The sequence below is a fragment of the Carcharodon carcharias genome, chromosome 9 (assembly GCF_017639515.1).
Source record: "Carcharodon carcharias isolate sCarCar2 chromosome 9, sCarCar2.pri, whole genome shotgun sequence".
NCBI lineage: Eukaryota > Metazoa > Chordata > Chondrichthyes > Lamniformes > Lamnidae > Carcharodon > Carcharodon carcharias.
This window is the reverse complement of record NC_054475.1, coordinates 26,388,867-26,415,811: the sequence shown is the minus strand read 5'-3', so window position 1 is coordinate 26,415,811 and position 26,945 is coordinate 26,388,867. Positions and strand designations below refer to the sequence as shown.

The window sequence follows — 26,945 nt, the reverse complement described above, 5'->3', positions numbered from 1 at the left end:
GAAAACACTTAGCAAACAGAACATGAGCCTCAACTACTTTTCCCCTTAGCCTGGAGTTACTGAAGCTAAATGTCATGTTCCCACCACTGCCCTAAGAATGTTAACTCAGTAACAACCAGGGATAAAATCTGAGGCCTTACCGATTTGTATGTATAGATACCATGCCACATGGTATGCTAAGACATAAGAAACAGAAAGATCACTGCAAAGTGGCTTAGTAGTTTCATTTCTTCTGAATTTTAACTATAGCCTTAGGTAGGTTCCATAACACAATCAAAGAAGTGATACTTTTTATAATGAACTAGATAAAAATTTAAATAATTTCGACTTTCAAGTCAAAAGCATGCTTATTTAGCAGTTATTTATTATTGTAAATCATTGAAGAGATAAAATTCCACATTCCACGAACATACATTGGCAGCAAACTCTTCTTAAAATTTCCTCCACTTCAAGTAAATGCTAATCTGTCCAGGAGATGCACATTATTACTATTACATACATTCTGCTTATCTGATTTTACTTTACACGGATCTCAGTCACAAATAAGTCATCCACAAGAGTAATTATTTTGGACCATAAGTACACGAAGTATAATTTTACAGTTTAATTAAAAGGATTCATTAATTGTGGACAGACATGTTCTGTACTTTATTTTCCAAACTGGTATCAGAGAATGCAGGTTTCTTCTTGCTTCCTTCTTGCTGCTTCTTCTGTTTTTTAGATAGTTCCTGGTCAATTGGTGCAGTCTTGACAAACTTGATCAGCTCAGTCAAACCTATTTGAATAAGATGTATATATATTTGTGGGTAAAAGATGATGAAACACTTCATTTAAGGTTAATATTCAGAAAATTATCTTGTAGTAAAAGTTGAAATTTCAGTTGCTTGTAATCCTAAGATATAGATGCAAAGGAATTTGAACATAAAAGATCAAGAGCTGCATTTTTGTTTTGTCTGAAGAACACACTCCAAATTTAGAAAGCAATTATAAATTTAAGAAAATTATTTTCATCTTTTCCCTTGGAAGCACGTCCCCTTGCTGAGGCATACATAGTTCCATAGATGCTGACCAACCTTTGTTATCTTACTGAAGTGACTACATTTTACAGAGTGTTAAGAAGGTTAATGAGCCATTTATCCGATTCTATCCTCATTCTGCTCAGATATATGCCCTTCATAGCTGCAGTCACCATACATTGATCAAGAGAAGGATCCAAGGCTGATTTTTCTTCACACCATCTCAGGGGTGATGAGGCCAATGCCCAATTGCCCCCTCAGGCAAGATCAAACCTAGAAACTTCTTGATCTGTATGGCTGAATATCAAATTTCACAGTGTTAAAAAATAATGCTACAGACTCACAATAAATAACGTGAATTCTTGTGAAGGGAACTTCAAAACATTACACAATATTCAACGAGTTTGGGGTGAGAAAAGATAATTTGGCAAAAGCTCTTCCCATTAGTAACCCAACTTGAACATCATATCTTGCATCTAATTCTAAAAGCCTCCATCATTTAATAAGAATTTCAACTATTTCCTTAAGATTTTTTAGAACTTCAGCTTGGATTTCTATCTTCTCTCTTATTTTGTGTCTTCTCAATCATTATTTACTTATAAATTTTTTGACCCTCCCCTTCCATATCTATTTAAATTATCTTAACTCTTGCTGTTATATCAATAATTAGTCTCTTGGATTAATTCATCCTATTCAAATTCAGCTCATCAGTCTTGTCTGACTTATCCCCTAACAGTCTGCGTTATCTATTAACTCAACACTATTTGACTAGCAGCCACTGACTGGCTAGCAATTTACCCCATGATTACATTCCTGAAATTTCTCACTTTACCAAAGACTGGTAATGACAATTGTATGGAGCTTCACTAGATTAAGAGAAACTAACTGTGCCTTTTTTTAAACTTGTGGACAAGATCAAGATTTTTATATAGCATTTATCATGACCATCGGACATTCAAAATGCTTTATAGCCAATTAAGTACTTTTAAAGTGTGATCACTGTTATACCATTGGAAACGCAGCATCCAATATGCACCCTGCAAACAGCTATGTGATAAATGACTAGATAATTTTTTATGACGTTGATTGACAGATAAATATTCACCAGGACACTGGATAACTCCCCTGCTCTTCTTTAAAATAATGAACTAAACTGAGTCATATTGATGGATAGGGCAGTGGCCTAACACTAACTACATAGCCTGCAAGGTTCTTACGCCCATAAACACTTTTCTCACTTACCTGGTGGCATGTACGGCCTTAGATTTTCAGGTACCACTATACCATCCTCAGTCTGGTAATTCTCCAGGATAGCACAGATAACACGAGTCGTTGCACACATTGTAGCATTTAACATGTGTACGAACTCAGCCTGGGAACAAGAGTAAAGAGTTATACTGATGCTCTGTTCTTCACACTTCCTTTCTATTTACAAAAACTTAAAGTGAAACAATAGTCTTTCAAATCAGTTTTTTTTCTCTTCATCCTGTAATTTTCTACCTTCATTAATCCTGTCCTGAAGACAGCTTCATGCTGAGGTACAGTTCCATAAATACTAGTAGCCCACCAGTATCTCACACAAATAAATCAACCTCATATCTAAGTCTTGACTGGGTCAGATTGGCCAATCATGCAAGGCATCACAGATGAACCTAATCTTACTCTCACTTGACATCTAAACAGACCCACTTCCAGTAGGAATCACACAAGAGAGATCAGGATGAATGGAACCCTGGCTGTTTCTCCCCCTCTGGGCTAGGGAGCTGAAGCCAGCTTATGTATCATCCCCGCCTCACCAAGTGAAATCAAATTGTCATATCTGGACTTCCTTGATCTGTGTGGTTCAGCCCAACACTACAGTGGATTTACTCACTATTTTTATATTTTTCATCACAGAAACAGTTTTAGTAAATAAAAAAGCGCAATTTTCACCCAAGGAATGACAATTTGTAGACCTAATTAGGTAGATAGAGAAGTCCATCACACCATTTACCTGATTTTAAAGGCTGAATACATCAACCAAAAAGGTGTCTCCAGCATCCCATTTAAACAAAAAAAAACCTATGCTTAGACTTTCCTTCATTATTAACATTTTCTCAACTGTTTGATGAGTAAGTATGTGGCATTGTTTCAATTACTAGGGGACTTGGATTTAATGTGAGAGGAGAAAACTATAGAGGAGATGTGCAGGGCAAGTTTTTTTTTAACACAGAGGGTAGTCAGTGTCTGGAATTCGCTGTCAGAGGTGGTGGTGGAAGCAGGTACAATAGTGGTGTTTAAGAGGCAGCTTGACAAATACATAAATAGGATGAGAATAGAGGGATACAGACCCCGGAAGTGCAAAATGTTTTAGTTGACAGGCAATATGATCGGTGCAGGCTTGGACGGCCAAAGGGCCTGTTCCTGTGCTGTACTTTTCTTTGTTCTTTGTTCTTGAACCATATAAATAAGAAAGGACACAAATTTGGGCAGAGTTACCTCATCTTAACCAGATCAACCAAGGTGTGACAAGTGGTTTCAATGTTCCCATGCTAAGGACAAAAGAAATACCTTACCAGCAGTTGCACATTCTACTGTTAAGGACTTCTTGAAAGTGCAGATGCCAGTAAAGGCTGACATGAGTTTGGTTGTAGTTGCCCCATAATTAAACAACACACTAATGCCTCTTTGAACACTGAGGGTAGTAAAGGCATAAAATGTACTCTGGTTAGGGAAATTACCAAGAGTGGCACACTAGTACCAATGTTGACTGAACTGGTTGAGTCCTGAAGGACATAGCTGCCAGACTGAGCCTGTGTCAGGTGGTAAGCAAAACAACAGAAGGGAAAGCCTTGACCTTGCCCTCACCATTCTACCTGTTGTAGATGCATCTCTATTGATAGCAGTGAGCACTGGCACTGTCCACTGTGGAGAAGATGGCTGCCTGTTCCATTGTATTATGTGGCACTATCATCACGCCAAATAGGATAGATCCAGATCAGACCGAGCAGCTCAAACCAGGCATCCATGAGGTGGTGTGGGCCATGAACAGTAACTGAATTGCATTCCTCCACAATCCATAACATCATGGGCCAGTATATCCCTTATTACTATTAAGCCAGGGATTAACCCTAGTCCAATGAGGGGGGCAGAAGATGATGCCTAGAACAGCACTAACCATACTAAAAATGAAGTGCCAAGTTGTTAAAGCTACAACATGACATCAAATGCATGTTAAACAACAGAATCAGGATTCTATAGACAGGGCTAAATGATCCCAGAACCAAATGATTAGATCTATGGTCTGCAGTCCTACCAGATCCAGTCAAGAATAGTGGTGAACAATTAAGCAACTAACTGGAGGAAGAAGCTCTGGCAACGTCCCATTCTCAACGATGGGGCAGTGCAAAAGAAACATTTGCAATCATCTTCAGCTAGAAGTGCTCAGGGGACAATCCATCTCGGCCTCCTTCTGAGGTCCCCACCAAAACAGAAGCCAATCCATCAGCCAATTCAATTCACTCCTTATGATATGAAGAAATGGCTGAGCGCAATGGATACAGCAAAGGCTATGATTTCCAATAACATCCTGGCTGTAGTGCTGAAAACATTTGCTTCAGAACTAGCTGCGCCTCTAGCCAAACTGTTCCAGTGTAGGAACAACACTGGCATTCAACTGACAAATCAGAAAATTGTCCAGGTGTATCCTCGTCACACAAAGCAAGACAAATCCAATCTGGCCAATGACTGCCCCATAAGTCTATTCGCGAACATCAGCAAAGCAATGGAAGGTTTTGCCAAAAATGCTATTAAGTGGTGCTTACTCACCAATAACCTAACTACTTATTTGGCTGAGTGTGGCATCAAGGAGCCCTAGTAAAATTGAAATTAATGGAAATCGGTGGAGAGGGGGATGGGGGGAGAAACTCTCCACTGGTTGCAGTCACATTCAGCACAAAAGATGAAGGTTGTAGTTGCTGGAGGCCAATCATCTCAGCATCAGGATATCACTGCAGAAGTTCCTCAGGGCAGCATTCTCAGCCCAACCATCTGCAGCTGCTTCATCAATGTCCTTCCCTTCATCATAACGTCAGGAGTGGAGGTGCTCACTAATGATTACAGTGTACAGTACCAATTGTTACCCTCAGCTACTTACACACTGTGTCTATATGCAGCAAGACCTGGACAACATGCAGGCTTGGGCTGATAAGTGGTAAGTAACATTAGAGTCACATAAGTGCCAGGCAATGACCATCTCCAACAAGAGAAAATCTAACCATTTCCTCTTGACATTCAGTGGCACTAGCATCGTTAAATGCCTGACCATCAACATCCTGAGCGTTACCATTGTCCAGAAACTGAACTGGACCAACTATATAAATACTGTGGCTACAAAAGCAGGTCAGAAGCTGGGAATTCTGCAATAAGTTAACTCACCCTTTTAACTCCCCAAAATCAGTCCACCATTTATAATACACAAGTCAGGAGTGTGATGAAAACTCTTCAGTTGCCTGGACGAGTGCGGCTCCAACAATACTTAAAGAAGTGTGACTCCATCCAGGGCAAAGCAGCCCACCTGCCTGGCACCCCAGCCACCGCCATAAACATTTACACCCTCCATCATTGGTGCACTGTAGCTGCAGTGTGTACTATCCACAAGATGCATTGGAACAACTCACCAACACTGCTTCAACAGCACCTACCAAACCAATGATCTCTACGTCTATATTAGGGCAAGGGCAGCAAGCACATGAGAACAGCACCAACTGCAATTTCCCATCCAGTCACACGATTCAGATTTCCAAACATATCGCTGTTTCTTTAACATCATAGAACTCTCCCCAACTCCCTGTGGGAATAGCTACCCCATGTAAATTGCAGCACTTCAAAGCGGCAACTCATCACCTTAAGAGCAATTCGGAATGGGAAATAAATGCTGGTGTTCCAGTGAATCCAACACCCATGAAGGAATTAAAAAGAAAGTAATTCATTTAACAACAAGCTTTTCCTTTTTCCCTTTGTGACAAATGGTTATGCTCATGAAGGTTGTTGAATGGAACGTTTTTCCATTCTTGCCATCTAGTGCCTAAACCAAGGTCTAACAAGATAAAGGACAGTCAAAAGCAGCATTAAATCAATCCAATCTGTCCCATACAATGTTTCTTAATGAAAAGAACACTCCTTACTTTGCCAGTGTGAGTCTACCAATTTAGTGCCAACTTGTGCAAGCAATGCTTTGTGCTCTTGGCCCAGATCCAGAAAGGACTGGACTCAAACAGCTTTCACATTATAGTATTACAATTGTCTGACATACATTTTTGTTTCATCATCATCTTTGTCTGATCCCTGGTTGTCAAAATGAAAGGACAGTGTATTGCACTTTATATCCATTCCTCTTATCCCAACTGTTGACTTACTTTGTCCATCATTTTTTTGGTTTGTCCATATCTAATTCGTAGCCTTCGAGCTTGGTAATCTGTACAGTTAGAACAAGACACCAATTCCCGGAAGGCAGCAGAACCAGGAAACCAGGCTTCCAAATCCAGCTTTTTACTTGCAGCATGATTCAATGCACCTACCAGAGCAGAAAAAACAAAATGACTTTTAGACCCATTTATGTACACAATGTAATATCAAGTGGAATAAAAGTGGATGATATAATTTTGGAACTGTTTATACAGTAGACAAAGTGAGATGGTAATGTCATTTCTCTACCTGCTCTCCCCCTTTCCCTTCAGAAAATTAGAACTCTGCAGTTCATTGACCTATCTATGTCTATGATAAGTATCACTTCATAATCAGATCCCAGGAGCTGCAGCCAAAACAAAGCATGCCAGGCTCTGCCACCCTTGCATGTTCATTGCAACAGCTTAACAAAAAAGCAAATGATCACATCCAAAGGAAGTGAGTGAGATCTCTGATCAGAAATTGAATTTTATTAGTTAAACTGCTGGATTTTTGATATAAAATAAAACAGAGAAGATCCATCTTTACAAATACATTCCTCACACTGCCAGTAAGCACTATGATAATTCAGAGAAGTATTTTTTTGTATTGTGTAATTTGCTATTCAGTTGCATATTGCCAGTTATCAGTAAGAGAGAAAAGCTGCCTAAGTGATCTAAAAAACTAATAAGAGTAATTAGCTTTTAAAAAAATCAAAACCACATTTCTTACTGTAAGAACAGAACATATTACAGAAACACAGTTGATTAAAACACAGCTTTTCAACCTTCAGTCTTAGACTGAAGAAGTACCTTGTTTTCCATTCTTAGCCCTCATTTACCAATGGTTACAATCCTTCAATGACTGCAATACTCGAGTTGTTTTTCTTGAATTTAACACAAAATAAGTGACATTTTATATATGTTCAACCATTGACCACCACCAAAGCAACTGCATGATTTTTCAGGTACCTGATACAATATTTACAATGCGGTAAGGAAGGCCCAAAGACTGGTAGAATTCTTCAGCAGTTCCGATCATTTGCTCAAACATATCCCATGATTTATTATCATGAGGGGATGCAAAAACAAACTGTTCAATCTGTGAAGACAAAAATCAGATTCATACTGAACCAGTTCTCTGTCGTGAAACAATCTTAAGTGATCAACAAATCTATTGATTCATTGTTCTGAAATAAACTTTATAAGTTATTACCGTTAGAAGGAAGTGTTTATACAATATACTTTCTGCCCCTTTGATAAAATTAGTCTTAGTTTGAGGCAACAAAATATCATCTGTAGTGACCAAGATCATTTTTTTCTCCTCTAGTTTTCTTCCCTAATCCTTTATTCCCTGAAGCCGTAATTCCTGCTCAGGTATAATCTAAGGGGCTGCTGGTAGCTCTGTCAAGTGACCACAATTCACGTGTAAAATGGTCACTGATTGGTTGAATGCAATTCAACATAAGGGCCACCACAACCAAATATAACTCTATCCTCCCCTGAAGTCCACACAAATGTAACTCCAGGAGAACAATCAGGGGGAGAAATCCTGGCTGAGCATATTCCGCCCACCCACCTCCCCAGTATTGGGCAATAAGACAAATAGTAATCGCCTAGTGCTGGAATGGGTGTCATGAGAAGTAAAATCTGGTTTGTTGGGGACTCAATAAGACAGCGCCATACCACACCACTTAAAATTTAACACCACTTAATTTACTGAGCTAGCCTCAATACCTAGCATATTTCCAAATATTTTGATTTACCTTTTCAAATTGGTGAACACGGAAGATGCCCCTAGTATCACGGCCATGTGAGCCAACCTCCTGACGGAAGCAGGTGGAAAGTCCAGCATATTTAATAGGGAGGTCCTCAGGTTTTAACCATTCATCTCTGTGAAACGCTGCAATTGGCTGCTCAGAAGTGGCAATCAGGTACTTCTCATCAATTGAGCTGTCATCTGATTTCTCACTGCCTTTTCCAACAACCTAATGAGAAAACGGGGATTTGCAGTTCAGTATAAGATTTTTGTGTACCTTCACTTTTGGCATCATTAAATGCTGACTTTTGTTTGTAGCACTGAAATATAAAAATCTAGTTAAAACTAGAAAAGCAAATTGCACTTATTTACAATGGTTTACTTGGGTAAAATATTTGGTATAGGAACAAAAAAAGAAAATATGGATTAAGTAGAACAGTGGTTGCTTAGAGCTTACTGAGAAAGATCTCGGAGTTGCAGTGGGTACATCTTATCAGCACAGTGTTGAGTTATAGATTTAGAAAACTGCAAATAAAATACTGGATTTTAAGAAGCAGATGAGAAGAGCATAAATCAGAAAAGGTCATATTATTGCATATAGCATTTGTCAGAGGCCATCCCATGTACTGTGTGCAGTTCTCATCATCAAGCCATTGTATGGTAAATACTGCTTTTGGAATGGTATGAGGCAAGGATATTAAGAATTTTATGAAGAAAGATTGGGGGTTTCCTAACAGATAAGCTAGTTATTACAATAACTAAACTCTAGAGATTCAGGAGGTCTCATGTTCAACCTAGTATCTGCTAATTTCAGAAAGAGCAGCGGTGGTTCAGTATCTCTTTTGAGACAGGACACAGTAAGGGTTACCACTCTTGACTGCTGTCTAGAGATTCCCGTTGAAAACTCTGTTTTTGTACTTGCCGCACCTAATCTTATAGTCTGAAATAAAAACATAAGATACTGGAAATACTCAGGTCTGGCAGCAGCTGTAGAGAGAAGCTTATTTTAGCATCTATCCTTTTGAAGGCAATCTCTCCAAGAGCAGGGTACAGCCTAATGGTGCCACCAGCTCTTTGGTACCTTACCACAGTGGCTATTTTTCACATCAGCCAAGAGTGTTTATCTTCATGCTATTTAAATATATGAGCAGCACTGTCAAATCCATGCAGAGCTCACCAACATTCACATGCATGCATCCTTCAGGAAGGAGCAATGGTTACCATGGGATGGGAAACGTGCTTGAACTTATGTTCCTCCAAGCCATCTGCAGTGTCCCCAATGATGTTCTAGTTAAAAATTAGTCACTCATCACAAACCAAGGATTAAAAGTGGGATCTTCTGATCAATTTGGCTCCGTATAACATTAGCCAGTGCATGTATTAACTGAGCATCAGAGGAGTCCAAAATTGAATTCCCAAAGGAATCATGAATCCCTTAAATTTAGTGAAAATTTAAAGCAAAGGTGGCTGTTATTGATAATATAATGCTCAATAAGGTGAATGTGGATAAACAGGGGATTTATAAATGATGGCAAATGCTGTTCATGATAATGTTCATGAGTGATACCACAGCATAAATCATCCTATTTCTAATAGCGCATGCAGGTGTGGGAAAAGATGGAAACATTTTTCCTCCATTATGATTTATGACCAGATAAAGCAGTTTTATTATTTTAATACCTTATAGAGTTCTTCATCAAACTGACTAAGTTGGGCCACTTCTTGCATCACTTCTTTTCTCATAAAGAATGGCGTATAAAGTGGAGTATAGCCTTGGCTGCACAGACACCGCAGAGCATGTTGAATCAGGGCTTGTTCCAGAAATACCAAAGGACCCTGTAAAAACAGGACTGAAAATATTGAATATATTGCAGAGCACAGGATTTGTCTACTCTAGTACATGTCAATACTTATAAACTTAATTTTGCCAAACATCATCTTGCACACACACAACTCATACTGAATATCAGGGTCAATTAGCTTTTCTTTTTGATCCCTATCCTGGCAAGGGAAAGTTCATTTAAAGAATACAAAGTTTCTCCATTCTCTTTAGTTTAGATGAAACTACTCCGTAACCACTGCAAACAGAAACAGGCATTGAACTGCACAGCAGGGATCGGAAATGGATGTTACATGTGCAAAGTGAGGAAATAAATACAAAAGTGATCCCGTACAGCTAGCTGAACATTATGGATTTCTTTTTTTGTATTTTCAGACTGGATAAATGAGAAAGCAAAAGTGGAAAATTGATAATTTTGTTCTTTGCAGTCTACATATGCAAAAAAAATTACAATCAACATTTTAAGAAAGGAAGCTAATGCAATGCATTTAAAATAATTGTTGTAAATTACAAAAACCAGCCATGAAAACTAATTTGTTTTGAAAGTATACAAGGTAAATGTCTTTGCTATGTTAATTATCTAATGAACGCTGAGTGGCTGAGCTAATTGACACCAGAATGTTCAAATTCAATCCAAAATCTATCACAACTAAGTGAAGACGATCAGGCTCAGCTATGATGCTCACTCTATGCAGTAAAACAACCCTCACTGGGAAGGAACGCTTATACACAAATCTCAAGTGATGTACCAGAGGGGAGACCTGCACATAGACCTCTGCCCCAGAGAGAAATAAAAGCCTTCAGTAGTGTAATATTACTAGGTTACTAACCAGAGTACTAATTGTTAAAATCTAACTTTATTATTAGAAACTAACATCTAACTTTATTAGGAACTTGTCTTTATAGAATTGCAAAGTGGGAAAACTTAGAAATAGGTATAGAAATGATGCCAGCTAGTGGGACGATGGGAAAACTGTCAAGTTATTAGGAAGAGCTTACTTGCAGCAAAAAAGCTGAGTGGAAATTGCTTGTGCATGTAAAAACACAGGATTGGAATCTTTAGGCCTCTCTAGGAGTTAAGACCTTGGAGCTTTGAGGTAAGAGACAGTCAAACAAAAACGGATGTGAAAAACATTATGCAATAGTGTGACGATCACACGGAAGAAACATGGGTTGGTCAAGGAAAGTATGCTGAAACATGGGGGCAGATGATGATTGGAGTGTGGGAGGGATTAAGTCAGGATAAAAGTGTGCCTCCTAATTAGATTCATGCGATAAAGAAATCTAGGAGAGAGAAAGCGAAACCAAAGGAGCCCGAAGGCCAAAAGAGTAGTAGTCATTGGGTAGTCGATGTAGACCATAATTGATAGGCCAAATGGCCTCCTCCTGCACCGTAAAGTTTCTATGATTACGTGTGCTTCCCCTCCAGCCATAATACACGAAGTATATAACCCATGTTAGACTGTAAATCACTACCTGAGTTTATTGCCTTAATTTATCTAAAAACTTAATAAGCTTGTTCTGACCTTATTTCATTGAAGCAGAATCACGATTAAACTTTTTGCCAGTCATTTCCCATAACAATTAGGGGTTCAGAACACCCAAAAACCAACAGTGGAGGAGAATTGTTGCGAAAATTGTCAAGATGAGAAAAACCTCAATGCTCTACTAGGATGTGCCACTATTTATATTCATTTATACCGGATGAAATTGATAGGTTACAGCAAAAACTTTCCAAAAAAATTGTCATTTAACCTCTTTTAAGCTCACCTTCAAGAAATACCCTCGGCTCCCTGAAATTACAGACGCCTTCTCTCCTTCAAAACCATCAACCATTACCACTAGGTCAACATGGGAGTACTTCTTCATGACTGTACAGTCTCCCCATGTTCGCTCCACTTTATTGTCTACATCCTGCAAAAGGAGGAACATTGGAATCTCCTAAATTTCCATCATATTCTAAAATCAGAAATAAATTGAAAATGAAATTTTTCAATAATCAACTGCAGATCATCTCTCAATAAGCTGACAATAGTGACAATACAATTGTTAATCCTAGTGCAAATGTGGTTAAAAATTCTGAATTATGAAGGCTAATTGGTTGGACAAAGGTCTTGGATACTACACTCTTAAAAAGTATACGGATTGTGCGATTGATCAAGACAAGACATGGCTGGACAGACAAAAATGCTTTCTGACCCTCTTCAGTACAATCTCATGAGGCTAAAGCGGTTATCCAGCAGAGCCCCTGATGCAGGAAATAAATTGGTAATTGGAACAAATACTCCTATGTTATCAGGTCATGTCTCTAAATATGCAAAGCGATGCTACTGATCTTGGGGGAACCCAATGTCACATTCCATTGGTTTGCCCATTATTCAAGTTGGTGAGTAAAGTATACTAAACCTCCAAGTGACTCTGCCAGCAACACATTAATACCAGCAAAAAGTGCTGCTGAAATATTTTCAGAAATACCTGAAATGTACATTCTAAGGCCATCCTGAATAATGCTATCTACCACATCACTAAAGAAGACATTGAGAATGGGATAGATGAGAGTGATCAACCTTGCCTCACTCTTCTTTTGAAATAGATTCAGTGAGTCTTTTGTCTATATCTTTTCCATGAGTCAACCCAAAAAATTTTCATGTTACTTGGATAACGTGGTTATAACAGACCTCTCTTTAGGGGTAACCCACCTGAATTTGAACTCTATTCTAGCAAAACTCTTTATAATATGAAAGTGAGTGTGTTGGAAAATAAAGGCCAGATCTTAAAATAAAATGAAGAATTCAAACCAGAAGTAATATGAGCTTTGTTCTTACCTCATCATTGCTGATGGGTACAGAGGGATGCAGGATATTACCAATTTCTCTCAGACTGTCTAGCCTCTGTCCTTCCAGTTGCAGACGGTCTGCATCACATTTGCCAATAGCTTCATCAATGAGAATCCGTACTTTCTTGATCTGAGTTACAGTTAAACCCTGAAAAGTAAGAAAATCCAACTGTAAAAGTTTGTAGCTCAATAAGCTATTAAAAATAGGATGGAGTCATTTGCTGCATTAGTCAGCTTAAATTGCGCTGCATTACAAAAAGGTGTAAATTCTACTTGTAATTATATTCTGCTGAGTTATGCAGTTGAAAAGGATAACTAAACAGGGAAAAAGTTTAGTATTAAAGGACAAGATCATTCACTAAGAAAATTCAAAAATAGAGATTCATATGGCTTTATTTACCCTTAATGAATAAGGAAAGGGAAGGAGGGAGTACTTCTTTGCCCACTCAGCCATTGTGCTCCCACCTCAGGGTGTAGGATGGGCCAATTTCCTACAACAATAATTTTCCACAAGACCAAAAACACCGCCTATTTTCAGCTTAAGGTACTGTAGTGTCAAAATGCAAACTAAGAAAACGCTATAAAAAAATCTCTCCCGTCTCCATCATTATTTACAGATAAGAATATGGTTGCCACTTTCCACCTCACCAAGATGGCCTGACTAAATTAAACTCTAGATGTGAAGATGCATCTTATAGGTCCTTGGTTCCTGCCTTTATAATATTCTAGAGGAATTAAAGGTACAAAAAGCACACTACAATCTAGAAATTTAGCTTTACCAAAACATTAAGCAGAGCTGAAACATGGTTAAGGATTTCATGAATAGGCAGCACAAAACTGTACACACTGTTTCAGAAAATGTAAAACCAGAACAAGCTGTAATAAAATAGAAAGAGCTGGTTTTAGACAGACTGAAATGCAATGACATCCTCACCTCACTGATCTCCATCTGGTATAACTCATCTCACCAAAGTCTGTGCTTTATTGCTTCCCCTTCAACTCACTATCCCAACCCTGAATTAAAATCACAGAACTGTTACAGTGGAGGAGGCCATTCAGTCCATCATGTCTGCACCGGCTCTCAGAACATTTTAACTTTGTGCCAATCTCCTGCCTTTTTCCCATAACCCTGCACATTGTTTCTATTTAAATTATCATCCAATGCCCTCTTGAATGCCTTAATTGAACCTGCCTCCACCACACTTTCAGGCAGTACATTCCAAACCCTAACTACTTGCCGTGTGGAAAAGTTTTTTTCTCATCTTGCATTTGCTTCTTTCGCAAAACACTTTAAAACCGTGCCCTCTGGGTCTTGATCCATTTACGAGCAAGAACATTTTCCCCCTATCTACTCTGTCCACACCTCTCATGGCTTTGAAAACTTCTTTCAAGTCTCCTCTTAGCCTTCTTTTCTCCAAGGAAAACCGTCCCAACTTCTCCAATTTTTTTTATAACTGAAGTGTCTCATCCCTGGAACCATGCTCATAAACCTCTTCTACACCCTCCCCAATGTGTTCACGTCCTTCTTATAGTGTGGCACCCCAGAATTGGACACAATAATCAACCGAGATCTAACCATTGTCTTACATAAGTTCATCATAACCTCCCTGCTCTTGTACTCTATACCCCTATAACTGAAGCCTAGAATACTGTATGCTTTAGGAACAGCTCTATATGTCCTGACACCTCTAATGACTTATACACTCAGGTTTCCCTGCTCCTCAAATGCTTTAGAACAGTACCCTTTATTTTATACTGTCTCTCCATATCCTTTGTACCAAAGTGTATCACCTCACACTTCTCCACAGTGAACTTCATCTGCCACCTATCTGCCACTCCACCAATGTGTCAATGTCCTTCCGAAGTTCTACACTGTACTCCTCACAGTTTACAATTCTCCCGAGTTTTGTGTTGTCCGCAAACTTTGAAATTGTCCCCTGCACACCAAGATCTAGATCGTTTACATATATCAGGAAAAGGAAAGGTCCCTATGCCGACCCCTGGGGAACTCCACTGCAAACCTTCTTCCAGCCCGAAAAATACCCATTAACTATTACTCTGTTTCCTATCTCTCAGCCAATTTTGTATCCACGTCGCTTTTGCCCCTTTTATTCCATGACCTCTAACTTTCCTCACAAGTCTGTTGTGTGGCACTGTATCAAACATTTTTTTGGAATTCCATATACAGCATATCACCAGCCTTGTTCTCATCAACCATCCCTGTTACCTCTTCAAAAAACTCCAGCAAGTTAGTTAGATACAATTTTTCTTTAACTCTTCCGAATCAATCCACATTTTTCCATGTGACTATTAATTCTACCCCGAATATCTGTTTCTAGAAGTTTCCCCACCACCGAAATTAAACCAACTGGTCTATAATTGCTCAGCAGATCTTTACAACCTTTTTTGAACAAGGGTGTAATGCTTGCAATTCTCCAGTCCTCCGGCACCTCCACGAATCCAGGAAACATTGAAAATAGACAACCAAGTTGGGTATCAATGAAAAAAGTTTCACAAATCCAGACATTTTTTAACATTATGGCCATCACAAGAGAATAGGAGGAGGAATCATTTTCTTTGAGATTGCTTAAAATAAATAATCCAGGAAATACTAAGAACTCACTTGCTCCATTTAAACACGATTGATCCTGAAGTCTCATGACACAACATAGCCAAATGTTTATCTTTATCCTGACTCTCATCTGCAGTGCATAATTTTAAAGCTTGTAGAAAGTGTTAGTGAGGCAAGAGGCAGTACGAACCACTTACAAAAAAAATAACTGCAACAGGAATGGGTGGATCCAAATGGCAAACAGCAAATAAGATGAGCTTTTAATGCTGACCTGATATACTTGACCAAGCATTTGGGCTAGTACCTTTCTATCCATTCTACACAGGTGGCTAGCAAATATTTTCCTGTCATGGAGTAAAACTACTAAATTACAAGGTGCCATTGTTTTGTTCCAAACGTACTTAAGTTACATAATATCAGCTCAGCAATAGAAAACAGAACACTCCTGTAATGAAGGCGCACCATAAGCCTGTTGAGGATTTTATTTATAAAGCTGGAAATAAGTGAAATTTTGCTTGATGATTCCTGCAGCTATCCTTCACCTGGGTTTTACGAGCACAACTGTTCCATGTGCAATGCCTGTTCCAGATGCAACAGTCGGATTATTTCTACCTACACCACTCTCCAGGGTCTAAATCCTCCCCCTATCTGTGACAACAATTTACAAGTATTTTCTCCGGTTTGATGTACTGAGAATTCACTGTTCAGAATAAACTCTACAAGGAAATGGCCTAATACGGATTAAGGGTGGTCACTTTTCCAAATTTCTCTGTTCTGCCCATTCATTGCCACAGAAGGCTGTGGAGGCCAGGTCATTGAGTGTATTTAAGACCAAGACAGATAGGTTCTTGATTGGTAAGGGGATCAAAGGCTACGGGGAGAAGGCAGGAGAATGGGGTTGAGAAACTTATCAGCCGTGATTGAATGGCGGAGCAGACTCAATGGGCCGAATGGCCTAATTTCTGCTCCTATGTCTTATGGTCTTAAGCACAATCCTGACCAACTCAACTAACAGCCTCCATTACCATCTGAACAAAGCCCAAGGCAAATTTCATCTCTCTCCCCAACAAGCTGCAACTTACAGACTGAAGTCAGCAACTTCATACATTAGCAATCTTTCCCATTTCCTTCCTATTTTTCCCACAGAACTTCCATTTTGATTTCCTTCCAAATTGGAGCCGATTTCCCTATTTTTCTATCTAATATCTATCCTGACCAACTGAGATGATTTTGAATATCTGGCATAATTTTGCTTCTTTACTGCTTCTTTTTAAAGACTTGAGTACAGGCTAACCAACCGACTAATTGCTCTTTTAAGATAGGAGTAGGCATACTTGACATTTGTAATTTCTTCCCTGCCCCTTTGTTTTATTCACTGTTATAAAGGGTCTTGCTTGCCTTCTATAAAGAGGCTACACTGAAATTTTAACCTTTTCTCTTCACAGGTATTTATGGACTTGCTGCGTATTACCATCATTTTATCCCAAAATTTCTATTTAAAAAACTGATGACCATTAAGTTCACCTATAGAGTATCTTGAAGAATACAACAAGGTGATATGATGGCTCAAGAGTGTAAGTACATTCATTGTTCAATGACAAAGAACACGGGCACACACCAGTCTGAATCTCTGTCTTAATTTCTGGTGATAGACTGTCCACCAATATCCATTACAAGGCTACTGACTCCCACAGCTACCTCGACTACAGATCCTCACACCCTGCTTCCTGTAAGGACTCCATCCCATTCTCTCAGTTTCTTCGCCTCCGTCACATCTGTTCTGATGATGCCATTTTCAAAAACAGTTCCTCTGACATGTCCTCCTTCTTCCTTAACTGAGGTTTTCCAGCCACGGTGGTTGACAAGGCCCTCAACCGTGTCCGGCCCATCTCCCGCGCATCCGCCCTCACACCTTCTGCTCCCTCCCAAAAACATGATAGGGTCCCCCTTTTCCTCACTTATCACCCCAGCAGCCTCCGCATTCAAAGGATCATCGTCCGCCATTTCCGCCAACTCCAGCATGATGCCACCACCAAACACATCTTCCCTTCACCCCCCCGGCAGCATTCTGTAGGGATCGTTCTCTCCGTGACACCCTGGTCCACTCCTCCATCACCCCCTACTCCTCAACCCCCTCCCACGGCACCTTCCATGCAACCGCAGAAGATGCATCACCTGCCCCATCACTTCCCCTCTCCTCACCGTCCAAGGGCCCAAACACTCTTTTCAAGTGAAGCAGCATTTCACTTGTACTTCCTTCAACTTAAGCCTACTGCATTCGTTGCTCCCAATGCTGTTTCCTGAGTGACCGCTTTGCAGAACACCTTCAGTCTGTCCGTAAGCAGTACCCAGACCTCACAGATGCTTGCCATTTCAACATTCCACCCTGCACTCATGCCCACATGTCCATCCTTGGCTTGCTGCATTGTTCCAGTGAAGCTCAATGCAGGAACAGCACCTCATCTTCCGACTAGGCACTTTACAGCGTTCCGGACTGAATATTGAGTTCAACAATTTTAGATCACGAACTCTCTCCTCCATCCCCACCCCCTTTCCGTTTTTTCCTCCTCCTTTTTGTTTTTTCCAATAATTTATATAGACTTTTCTTTTCCCACCTATTTCCACTATTTTAAAATGTATTTCCATCCATTGTTTTATCTCTACCTTTTAGTCTTTTCAGATTCCTTCACCCCACCCCACCCCCAATAGGGCTATCTGTACCTTGTTTGTCTTGCTTTCTATCCTTAATTAGCACATTCCTTTAGATAATATCACCACCTTCAACACCTCTTTAGTCCTTTTGTCTGTGACATCTTTTGGTTATCTCCACCTATCACTGGCCCTTTACCTAGCTCTTCTTGTCCCAACCCCCCCCTAAACCAGCTTATATTTCACTCCTTTCCTATTTTTACTTAGTTCTGTTGAAGGGTCATGAGGACTCGAAACGTCAACTGTGCTCTTCTCCACTGACGCTGCCAGACCTGCTGAGTTTTTCCAGGTATTTTTGTTTTTGTAAGGGACCTATATTTGTCATCAGTAATCTTTTTCTTTTTACATAGTTATGGAAGCTATACTGTCCGCTTTTATGCTTGCATGTTTACTCCCATACTTCATTTTTCCCCTTTTATCAATCTCTTAGCCTTTGCTGAATTCTAACTACCTCCAATCCTCAGACTTGCTACTTTTTCTAGCAACTTTATATGACTCCTCTTTGGATTTAATACTATGCTTAATTTATTTTGTTAGCCATGGTTGGGCTGCTTTTCCTGTTGTGTTTTTGAGCCAGAAAGGAATGTATAACTGTTGCAATGCATACATTAGTTCCTTAAATATTAGCTATTGCCTGTCTACCATCATGCCTTTTAATGAAGTTCCCCAGTCTATCTTAGCCAACTTATGCTTCACACCTTCATAATTTCCTTTGTTCAGATTTAGGAACTTAGTTTCAGATCAGACTACTTCATTTTCCATCCTAATGAAGAGTTCTATCATGTTATGAGCACTGTTCCTAAAGGACCCTGTACAACAAGATTATTAATTAGTCCCTCTCATTGCACAATACCAAATCTGGATAACCTGTTCCCTAGCTGGTTCCTCAACATATTGGTCTAAAAAAAACATCTTGTACACAATCTAGGAATTCATCGCTACAGTATTATTGCTAATTTGGTTTGCCCAGTCTATAAGTAGATTAAAGTCACCCATTATTGTAGCACCCTTGTTATATGCATCTCTAATTTCTTGTTTAATGCCATCCCTTACCTTCTCACTATTGGTTGGAGGCCTATAGGCAACTCCCACTAATGTTTTCTTCTCTTTGTAGCTTCTTAGTTCCACCCAGACTGATTCTACATCTGGATTTTCTGATCCAATATCCTCTCTCACTATCGCACTGATTTCATCCTTAACTAATAACATCACTTCCTTTTCCTTTTTGCCTTGGATATTTAGTTCCCAGCCTTGGTCATCCTGCAGCCATGTCTCCGTAATCACAATCATATTCTACCCGTTTACATCTATTTACGCTGTTAATTTGTCTACCTTATCACGAATGCACATAGGAAGAAAAGATAATCAGATGGGAAAGAAATCACATGTGGGTGGTCTCTGGTGCTTCCTGGCTCAGTGGCTACAGAAAGCACTGGTAGTAGCCCAGGAATAAGATGCAAGGCCACTCTTGCAATTGCAAACAGTAAACCAGCTCATGAAGAAAGAAACTAAAAATAGAAAATCGAGGAGGGAACTCATCCAAACATGGACATTAGAAATAAAGCACATGTGCTCATTTACTTATATTAAAGTCAAACACATGAATTCTCTTAATGTTACTCTTTGGTGCTTTTTACATTGAATTGTTGCTCACTACAAATGTAACTGTTGGTCAAAACAACTGTTGGTCAAACTGCATTTTTTTAAACAACAAAAAAATACAGTACTGCAGCAATATGGTAGAAATAGAAAACGATAATTGAATCAGTGCCACTTACACTTAAAACTTCAGCATTGAGGTCATCCAGGTTTTGCAAACTTTGTGGTACAGCATCACTTTCCCCAACAGGCTCCTTTTTCTATGAAAAAATAGAGTGATAAAAGTTAAAATCATTTTATAAACATGTATTAAACAATCATAAATCTGCTTCACTAACTTGGTTTTTGAATTTCTTGTACGGTAATAAATTAATTGTTTTCCAGGTTAGATGCAAACATGTCTCAGTCTAATTATTCAAACTACATTTCACAAAAATCATCAAATGTTTTATTTGCCAAAACACAATTTCACCGATCATCATTTATTGAATACATGAGACGAAAGTTGTAGCATGTTGAAATTAAAAGACACCACAATTGACTGGACGCCACCAAGAGCTGCTACCATTAATAACCACACAGCCTCCATGAATGGCGGAAAAACTTGCAAATTTATAACACTTTTCACATTTTGAGGATGCCCCAAAATGTTTCATGGCAATCGAAGTCAAAGCCATAGTCATAATCTCATTAAACATGGTAGCCAGTTTCTATGGAGCTAGTTCCCCAAACATGAATAAGATAAATGACAAGATAGAATAAGATAATTGATAAGATAAGACTGTTTTAGTGATGTTGGTTGAGGAATAAATGTTGACCAGAAGAGCTGTCCTGTTTTCCTTTAATAGTGCCATAGGATTGTTTAAACTCACCTTGAAATTTGCAATCTATCTTAAAATTTAACCGCTCTTTCCACAGGACACAACCTTATAACCATCTATGTGATAATTTATCAAAAGGTTTTTTAGGGAATCAAGATCCACAATATCTGTGAAGTTAACTTAATTATTTGATGGGTTTATCAGCCTTGGCTCTGTGGTAGCACTCTTACCTCAGAGTCAGAGGATCATGGATTGAAACACTACACTAGAAATTTAAACACACAATCTAGGCTGATACTTTGGCAGCGGTGTTGTCTTTTTGCAGAAAAATTAAACCAAGGCCCTATGTTCCTTTTCAAGGTGAGTTTAAACAATCCTATGGCATTAATAAAGGAAAACAGGACAGCTCGCCTGGTCAATTTATTCCTCAACCAACATCATTAAAACAGTCTATTTTGTCATTTATCTCATTCTTGCTTGGGGAGTTAGCTCCATAGAAACTGGCTGCCCATGTTTAACAAGATTACAACTGTGGCTTTGACTTCAATTGCCATGAAACAATTCAGGACATCTTCAAAATGTGAAAATCACTATAAAATTTCAAGTTTTTCCTTTTTTTCTTGTTATTCCTCCGGTAAGACAGCTCATCATACATACGATCTACTAAAAACACCTTAAGGTGCTGAATGGGGAATATCATTAGTGATTATAGTGAGCTGGGAATTTTAGATAGAAATAATTTACCTTCATTTTTTCTCCAATTGTTTTACTGCAAAGGTTTTTCAGTTTGTTTAAGTTGTCGACACGGAACCGACCTGGTTGAGAATAGAAAGATGTGAGCAGAAAACATGACAGTTCAAAAAACATATTCAATGTAAAGAAGAAGCAGGGACATACTTTGAGCAGTGGAAAGCACTTGCATAAAGATGCTATATTTCTTTGGATTACCAAGCTAGTTTACAAAAATTTAATAAACTAATTTGATGCGTTATCAGTAACACCTCAAACTTGTCAACTTCAAATAAAATTTTTTCGCTTCTTCTGCCAGATAATGTGAGAGAACTGAATTAACTATATGTAACTGATGGATTTATCAATTTGAAATTAAACACTTTAAATCCTAAGAAACTTTGAATGTCTGAAAATTACTTTTTCCCTGTTGAAAATGTCATTTTATCATTCAAAAATAAAAGGAGTACAATTCCATATCAGGTAATACCATGAGGAATACATCTGCTTACAGAAAAAAAATTGGAGATATCGGAATTCCCTTGAACAAAGATACCAGACTATACCTGCTCTGTGAGGGCAGCATTTAATGCTGGACAGGAAATTAAACAAAAATTAAAATGTTCTTTGTTAAAGATCAAGGCAAAAAAAAAATCATGGAGCCTATCTGTAGTTTAGTTTAAAAACTTCAAAAATTCTACCCAGGAATTTTTGAAAGTAGAGCAAAAAATTAAGGTTAACATTTTCCAAAATTCACACTGGCCCTTATTTTTTGACGACAGACTATCAGCGTTTGTTATCATTACCTATTTAAAACTGACCAGAACTTCTGGGCTCTGTGCAAACGCAGATTAACTGCGTTTATCATTACGATAATTGCCAGTACAACATTTTTAAACAAAGTAAACTAAATCTAAGCTCCATCCTACAGGCTAGTTCTAATGTGACTCGAACATCTGACACAATGACATCACTTCCTCGGGATTTTTCCACACGATTGCTTAAACTTGTAACATGGGATAAATCTAGGTCTCTTTCATCATCGATATCCACTGTATTCATCTTATTTATTTTTTATTATTCATTCATGGTATGTGCACGTCGCCAGCTAGGCCAGCATTTATGCCCATCCCCCAATGCCCTTGAGAAGATGGTGGTGAACTGCCTTCTTGAACCACTGCAGTCCACATGGTTTAGGTACACCCACAGTACTGTGAGGGATGGAGTTCCAGATTTTGACCCAGCAACAGTGAAGAATTGGTGATATATTTTCAAGTCAGGATGGCGAGTGACTTGAACGGGAACTTCCAGGTAGTGGTGTTCCAATGCGCCTGCTGCCCATCTTTTAGATGGTAGTGGTTGTGGGTTTGGAAGGTGCTGCCTAAGGAGGAATGATGAGTTTCTACAGTGCATCTTATAATGGTACATATTGCTGCCACTATCCGTCAGAGACGGAGGGAGCAAATATTTGTGGACACGTGCCAATCAAGTGGGCTGCTTTGTCCAGGATGGTGTCAAGCTTCTTGAGTGTTGTAGGAATTGCACTCATCCAGGCAAGTGGAAAGTATTCCATCACTCCTGACTTGTAAATGGTGGACAAGCTTTGGGGAGCCAGGAGGTGAGTTATTCACCACAGGATTCCCAGCCTCTGACGTGCTCTTGTAACCAGTGTTTATATAGCTAGTCCAGTCAGTTTCTGGTCAATAGTAACCCCCAGGATGTTGACAATGGGGGATTCAGTGATGGTAATGCTATTGAATGTCAAGGGCCAATGGTTAGATTTTCTCTTGTTAGAAATAGTCATTGCCTGGCACTTCTGTGGCGCGAATGTTACCTGCCCAATATTGGATAGTCCAGGTCTTGCTGCATTTGGACTGCTTCTTTATCTGAGGAGTTGCGAATGGCACTGAACATTGTGCAATCATCAATGAACATCCCCACTTCTGACCTTATGATGGAAGGAAGGTCATTGATGAAGCAGCTGAAGATGGTTGGGCCTAAGTTACTACCCTGAGGAACTTTTTCATTCATTCATGGGATGTAGGCATTGCTCCCTAGGCCAGCGTTTATTGCCCATCCCAAATTTCCCTTGAGATGATTGATGAAACTCCTGTGGTGATGTCCTGGAACTGTGATGCTGAATCTCCGATAACTACATCCATCTTCCTTTGTGCTAGGCATTATTCCAACCACCGGAGAGTTTTCCATTTGATTCTCATTGACTCCAGTTTTGCTAGGGCCCTTTGATGCCACACTTGGTCAAATGCTGACTTGATGTCAAAGGGCAGTCACTTCACCTCTGGAGTTCAGGTCTTTTGTCCGTGTTTGAACCAAAGTTGTAATGAGGTCAGGATCTGAATGGCCTTGGCAGAATCCAAACGGAGCGTCAGTGAGCAGGTTATTGCTGAGCAAGTGCTACCTGATAGCACATAGATTGATGGGGTGGTAATTGACTGGGTTGGATTTATACTGCTTTTTGTGTATGGGACATACCTGAACAATTTTCCACATTGCCGGGTAGATACTGTATTGCAGCTGTACTGGAACAGCTTGGCTCTGGACGCGGCTTAGCATTTGTTTCTCCTCCTTCAGTGGCATAATCTAATCCTGATTTGACCAATCCTGCAATTTCTTTGTTGGGTTCCCTAAATTGTATGGCTTTCCCCTCCCACCACTCCTTATACGTACTTAAATATAGTTTGGGTATATTTAATTTGCTTCTCTACTTAACGTTTTTCACCAGAGAACTATAGAATTGCACAGCAGTCAGCTAATCATGCCTATATTGGCTCTTTGAAAGAGTAAGTCAGTGAGTACAACGGTGATGGGCAAGTGGGATTAGGTGCAAAAAAGAATATGGGAGATAGAGTTTTGGACGACCTTACGTAATTCAAACCTTCCCTGCTTTAAGGAGAATAATCCCAGCTCTTCTAGCCTCAGCACTAAGTAACAGATTTCAGTTATGTGTACTGTACATTACATTGCATTTCTGGTAAATTTTTGAAAATGAAAAATGTCAGCGCAGAAATTTGGAACACCACTCCTTTCACAGTTACTGAGTATCACCAAACACTCTCATTGAAGGTACAGTATAATTAAGAGTTCATAATTTCTACACTGCCCTAATTTCACCAGAGCACTCTTTACTGCATTTTTGATTCCTCACCCCAGCTACCCTGTGCCCTGAGTGAGACCGACAATTAATGTCAATTGTGTACAAATTGCGCTTTAGCTTAAAGAAGTCAGAGAGAAAGTTTCATTCCCAGTGTTAACTGGATTAGACCTAAATACTTATGCGATATCCAGCCTTCCTGAACAATGAAACTTAATTTACACCTATTGTGTGTGAAGAAGTTATCAGAAAAAATTCACACATAACATTACTGTGCATTGCTGAATCTTTAGCTGACATGGGAGTTTATTTAAAGCACAATGGTGCATGTGTGAAATGTTTCTATATCTGAACTGTTAAAAACATTTTGTATACTAATTCTCATTAGCTAGGGATAACTTTTACTGGCACCTACAGTTTGGAAGTAAAATACTTAGAAAAGTTGAACTGCAGCATACAAAACCACCGCCCTCCCCCGCCAAAGAATAGGTTTTTATTTAATGTTCTTTTTCTGTTAAATTAAATTTAAAAAAAAATCTTTTTTTCTTCACATCCACCTGCTTTTTGTATCCTCCACAACACAACTTGTTAGATGTGAGACTACATTATCACGCAATATACAGCCATGCACAAAAATAATTCTACAGGAGCATTTACTGCAGAAAGGACATTACTTCAATAATATGTTCATATGAAAGTAATGTATTTTGAGCACTACACTCAAAAGAGGAAAATACAAATTATGGGTTTGGAGTCTTGTCATTGCTATATCCTTGATTGCTAAATTTAGTGAAAAAGTAAGACAATACAACTGGCCACATCTCAGTTACTCCGTCAGAAAAGAACCACAGCAACTTAAATATCAATTCAGAGATAAAATTTTAAACTAAAATTATGGCCAAAAGCTACAGAAAAAGAAAACATTTCATAGATTCATTTGGAAAGTAAAACAAAAATCTGGCTTGCTTGAGATTGCATCAGCTTCTGAAAGTCAACAGCAGACACCCTGTGGAACTTCATGGTTATTACACCAATGTTACCCTGCCACTTAATGCATTTGTCAGGAGGTGCCGTATAGGCAAGTATTTCACTAAAGGCCCTCTTCCAATGGTATAAATAAATGCAACTTTTTCTCTAAAAAGGTCACATATCATTTGAGTTGTTACTTCTTACAGATGGGAGGTTATGCTTTTAAATACCAAAGTGCACATGACTGGATACTACCTTAAAAAAAAACTGTGATTACATTACCAAATAACAATGCTGCATTTTCACTGCAGTTACTGATCTAAAGGCATTCACAGCAATTCAGGTTTCAGCTTGGCTATATCCTTGCTTGGCTTCTGCCTAGTTGGAACTCCACTGCAAAGGAGATTGTTCTGTGCGCTGATATATTATGCGTCAAGCTCTCTTTCTCAACATTTAAAAATATAATTATTCAGTGTAGAGAACCACTGTAGCCTATTGAGTAAAGCCCCAAAGATCCAACAACCAGATCTCATAATGGTCTGACACCACTGAATTTTCACCTCCCTGCGCAAATACCATGATCAGAAACCTTAGCTTTGAGTCCAAATATTGAATCTACTGATCAATCTGGTTTAGGGCTCCACTAGAAAACACTCTTACTCATTTGATTTGGGGGGCTGTCATTAAATGCTTATAAAATGTTAATGGCAACCTCTAAGTCATGAATTCAGCCCATACCAAAGGCTTTTCTATTCTGCTCAATAGTCACCAAAAACCATCAGAATGGGAACTATATGAGGTTTAAAGTTAATTGTGCTACGCAGTTGCCATCCACCCCAAGCCACATATGAACTGAGTCAGTGACAATCCAGACGCCCTTCCATTCAGAATTGGACAAGTCTGCAGATATGAAGGAAAGAGCTGGGCACACGCATGCGCAAAGGCCCCTTTCCCGCAAACACCATTCGATGAGCCCAATTGGGATCTTGGAGGGGGGGGCATCCCCCACCACCCCACAACCCACCCCCCAGCGCCCCTGCCCCACTACCCATCACCCCTGCTTCGCTACCCATCACCCGCAACCTATCCCGTTCCCCACCCCCACGCCCTGTAAAAATCCCCCTCCCATCCCATCCCAACCCATCCCAACCCACCAACACCCACATTTCCTCCATTCTGAGTCCGCCTCCACCAGTTTATCCACCAGCGACACGTCTTTGAAGCGATTCACTTGGTTCTCCCGGACTTTCTCGGGATCTCCCCCCTTGTCCTTGCGGAACAGGTCCAGATCGAGTACCATGGCGACCTCCGAAATTTCACTGCACCCCCCCGCACCCGGCAACAAAACCCTCCGCTCAGGCTCCTTGCTCGCTCGCTCGCCCACCGAGCATGCGCAAAAACCCAGCGGGCACCGGGCGGGCGGTCAGTCCTGGCGGCACCCGAGGCAGCGCCACCAACAGGCGCCTCGTCAACACCTCACCGAATGTTGTCCTGGGATGTTGCAATACGCTATACACATTTCATACTTTAAACTCTGCAAAGAAGATGGCACGAAATACA

The 26,945-nt window shown here is 39.5% G+C and overlaps 1 protein-coding gene across 1 annotated transcript; it reads right to left on the bottom strand.

Moving 5' to 3' along the window:
- Positions 1-342: 342 nt before the first annotated feature.
- Positions 343-26,774, bottom strand: sars1 (seryl-tRNA synthetase 1). Its single transcript, XM_041196302.1, has 11 exons — positions 26,550-26,774; positions 21,320-21,390; positions 19,934-20,014; positions 12,864-13,022; positions 11,809-11,952; positions 9,879-10,034; positions 8,206-8,427; positions 7,412-7,541; positions 6,413-6,570; positions 2,259-2,388; positions 343-775 (listed from the first exon to the last, which is right to left on the bottom strand). The coding sequence occupies exons 1-11, from the start codon at positions 26,683-26,685 to the stop codon at positions 621-623; spliced, it is 1,542 nt and encodes a 513-aa protein (XP_041052236.1). The 5' UTR covers positions 26,686-26,774; the 3' UTR covers positions 343-620.
- Positions 26,775-26,945: the final 171 nt, after the last annotated feature.

Excerpts from the sequence above, each read along its gene's own strand:
- sars1 (XM_041196302.1), bottom strand. The coding sequence starts at position 26,685 with ATGGTACTCGATCTGGACCTGTTCCGCAAGGACAAGGGGGGAGATCCC. Across the intron at positions 11,953-12,863 it reads TACCCATCAGCAATGATGAG|GATGTAGACAATAAAGTGGA; the intron begins GTAAGAACAAAG and ends CTCCTTTTGCAG. Across the intron at positions 6,571-7,411 it reads CATTGTAAATATTGTATCAG|GTGCATTGAATCATGCTGCA; the intron begins GTACCTGAAAAA and ends CTGCTCTGGTAG.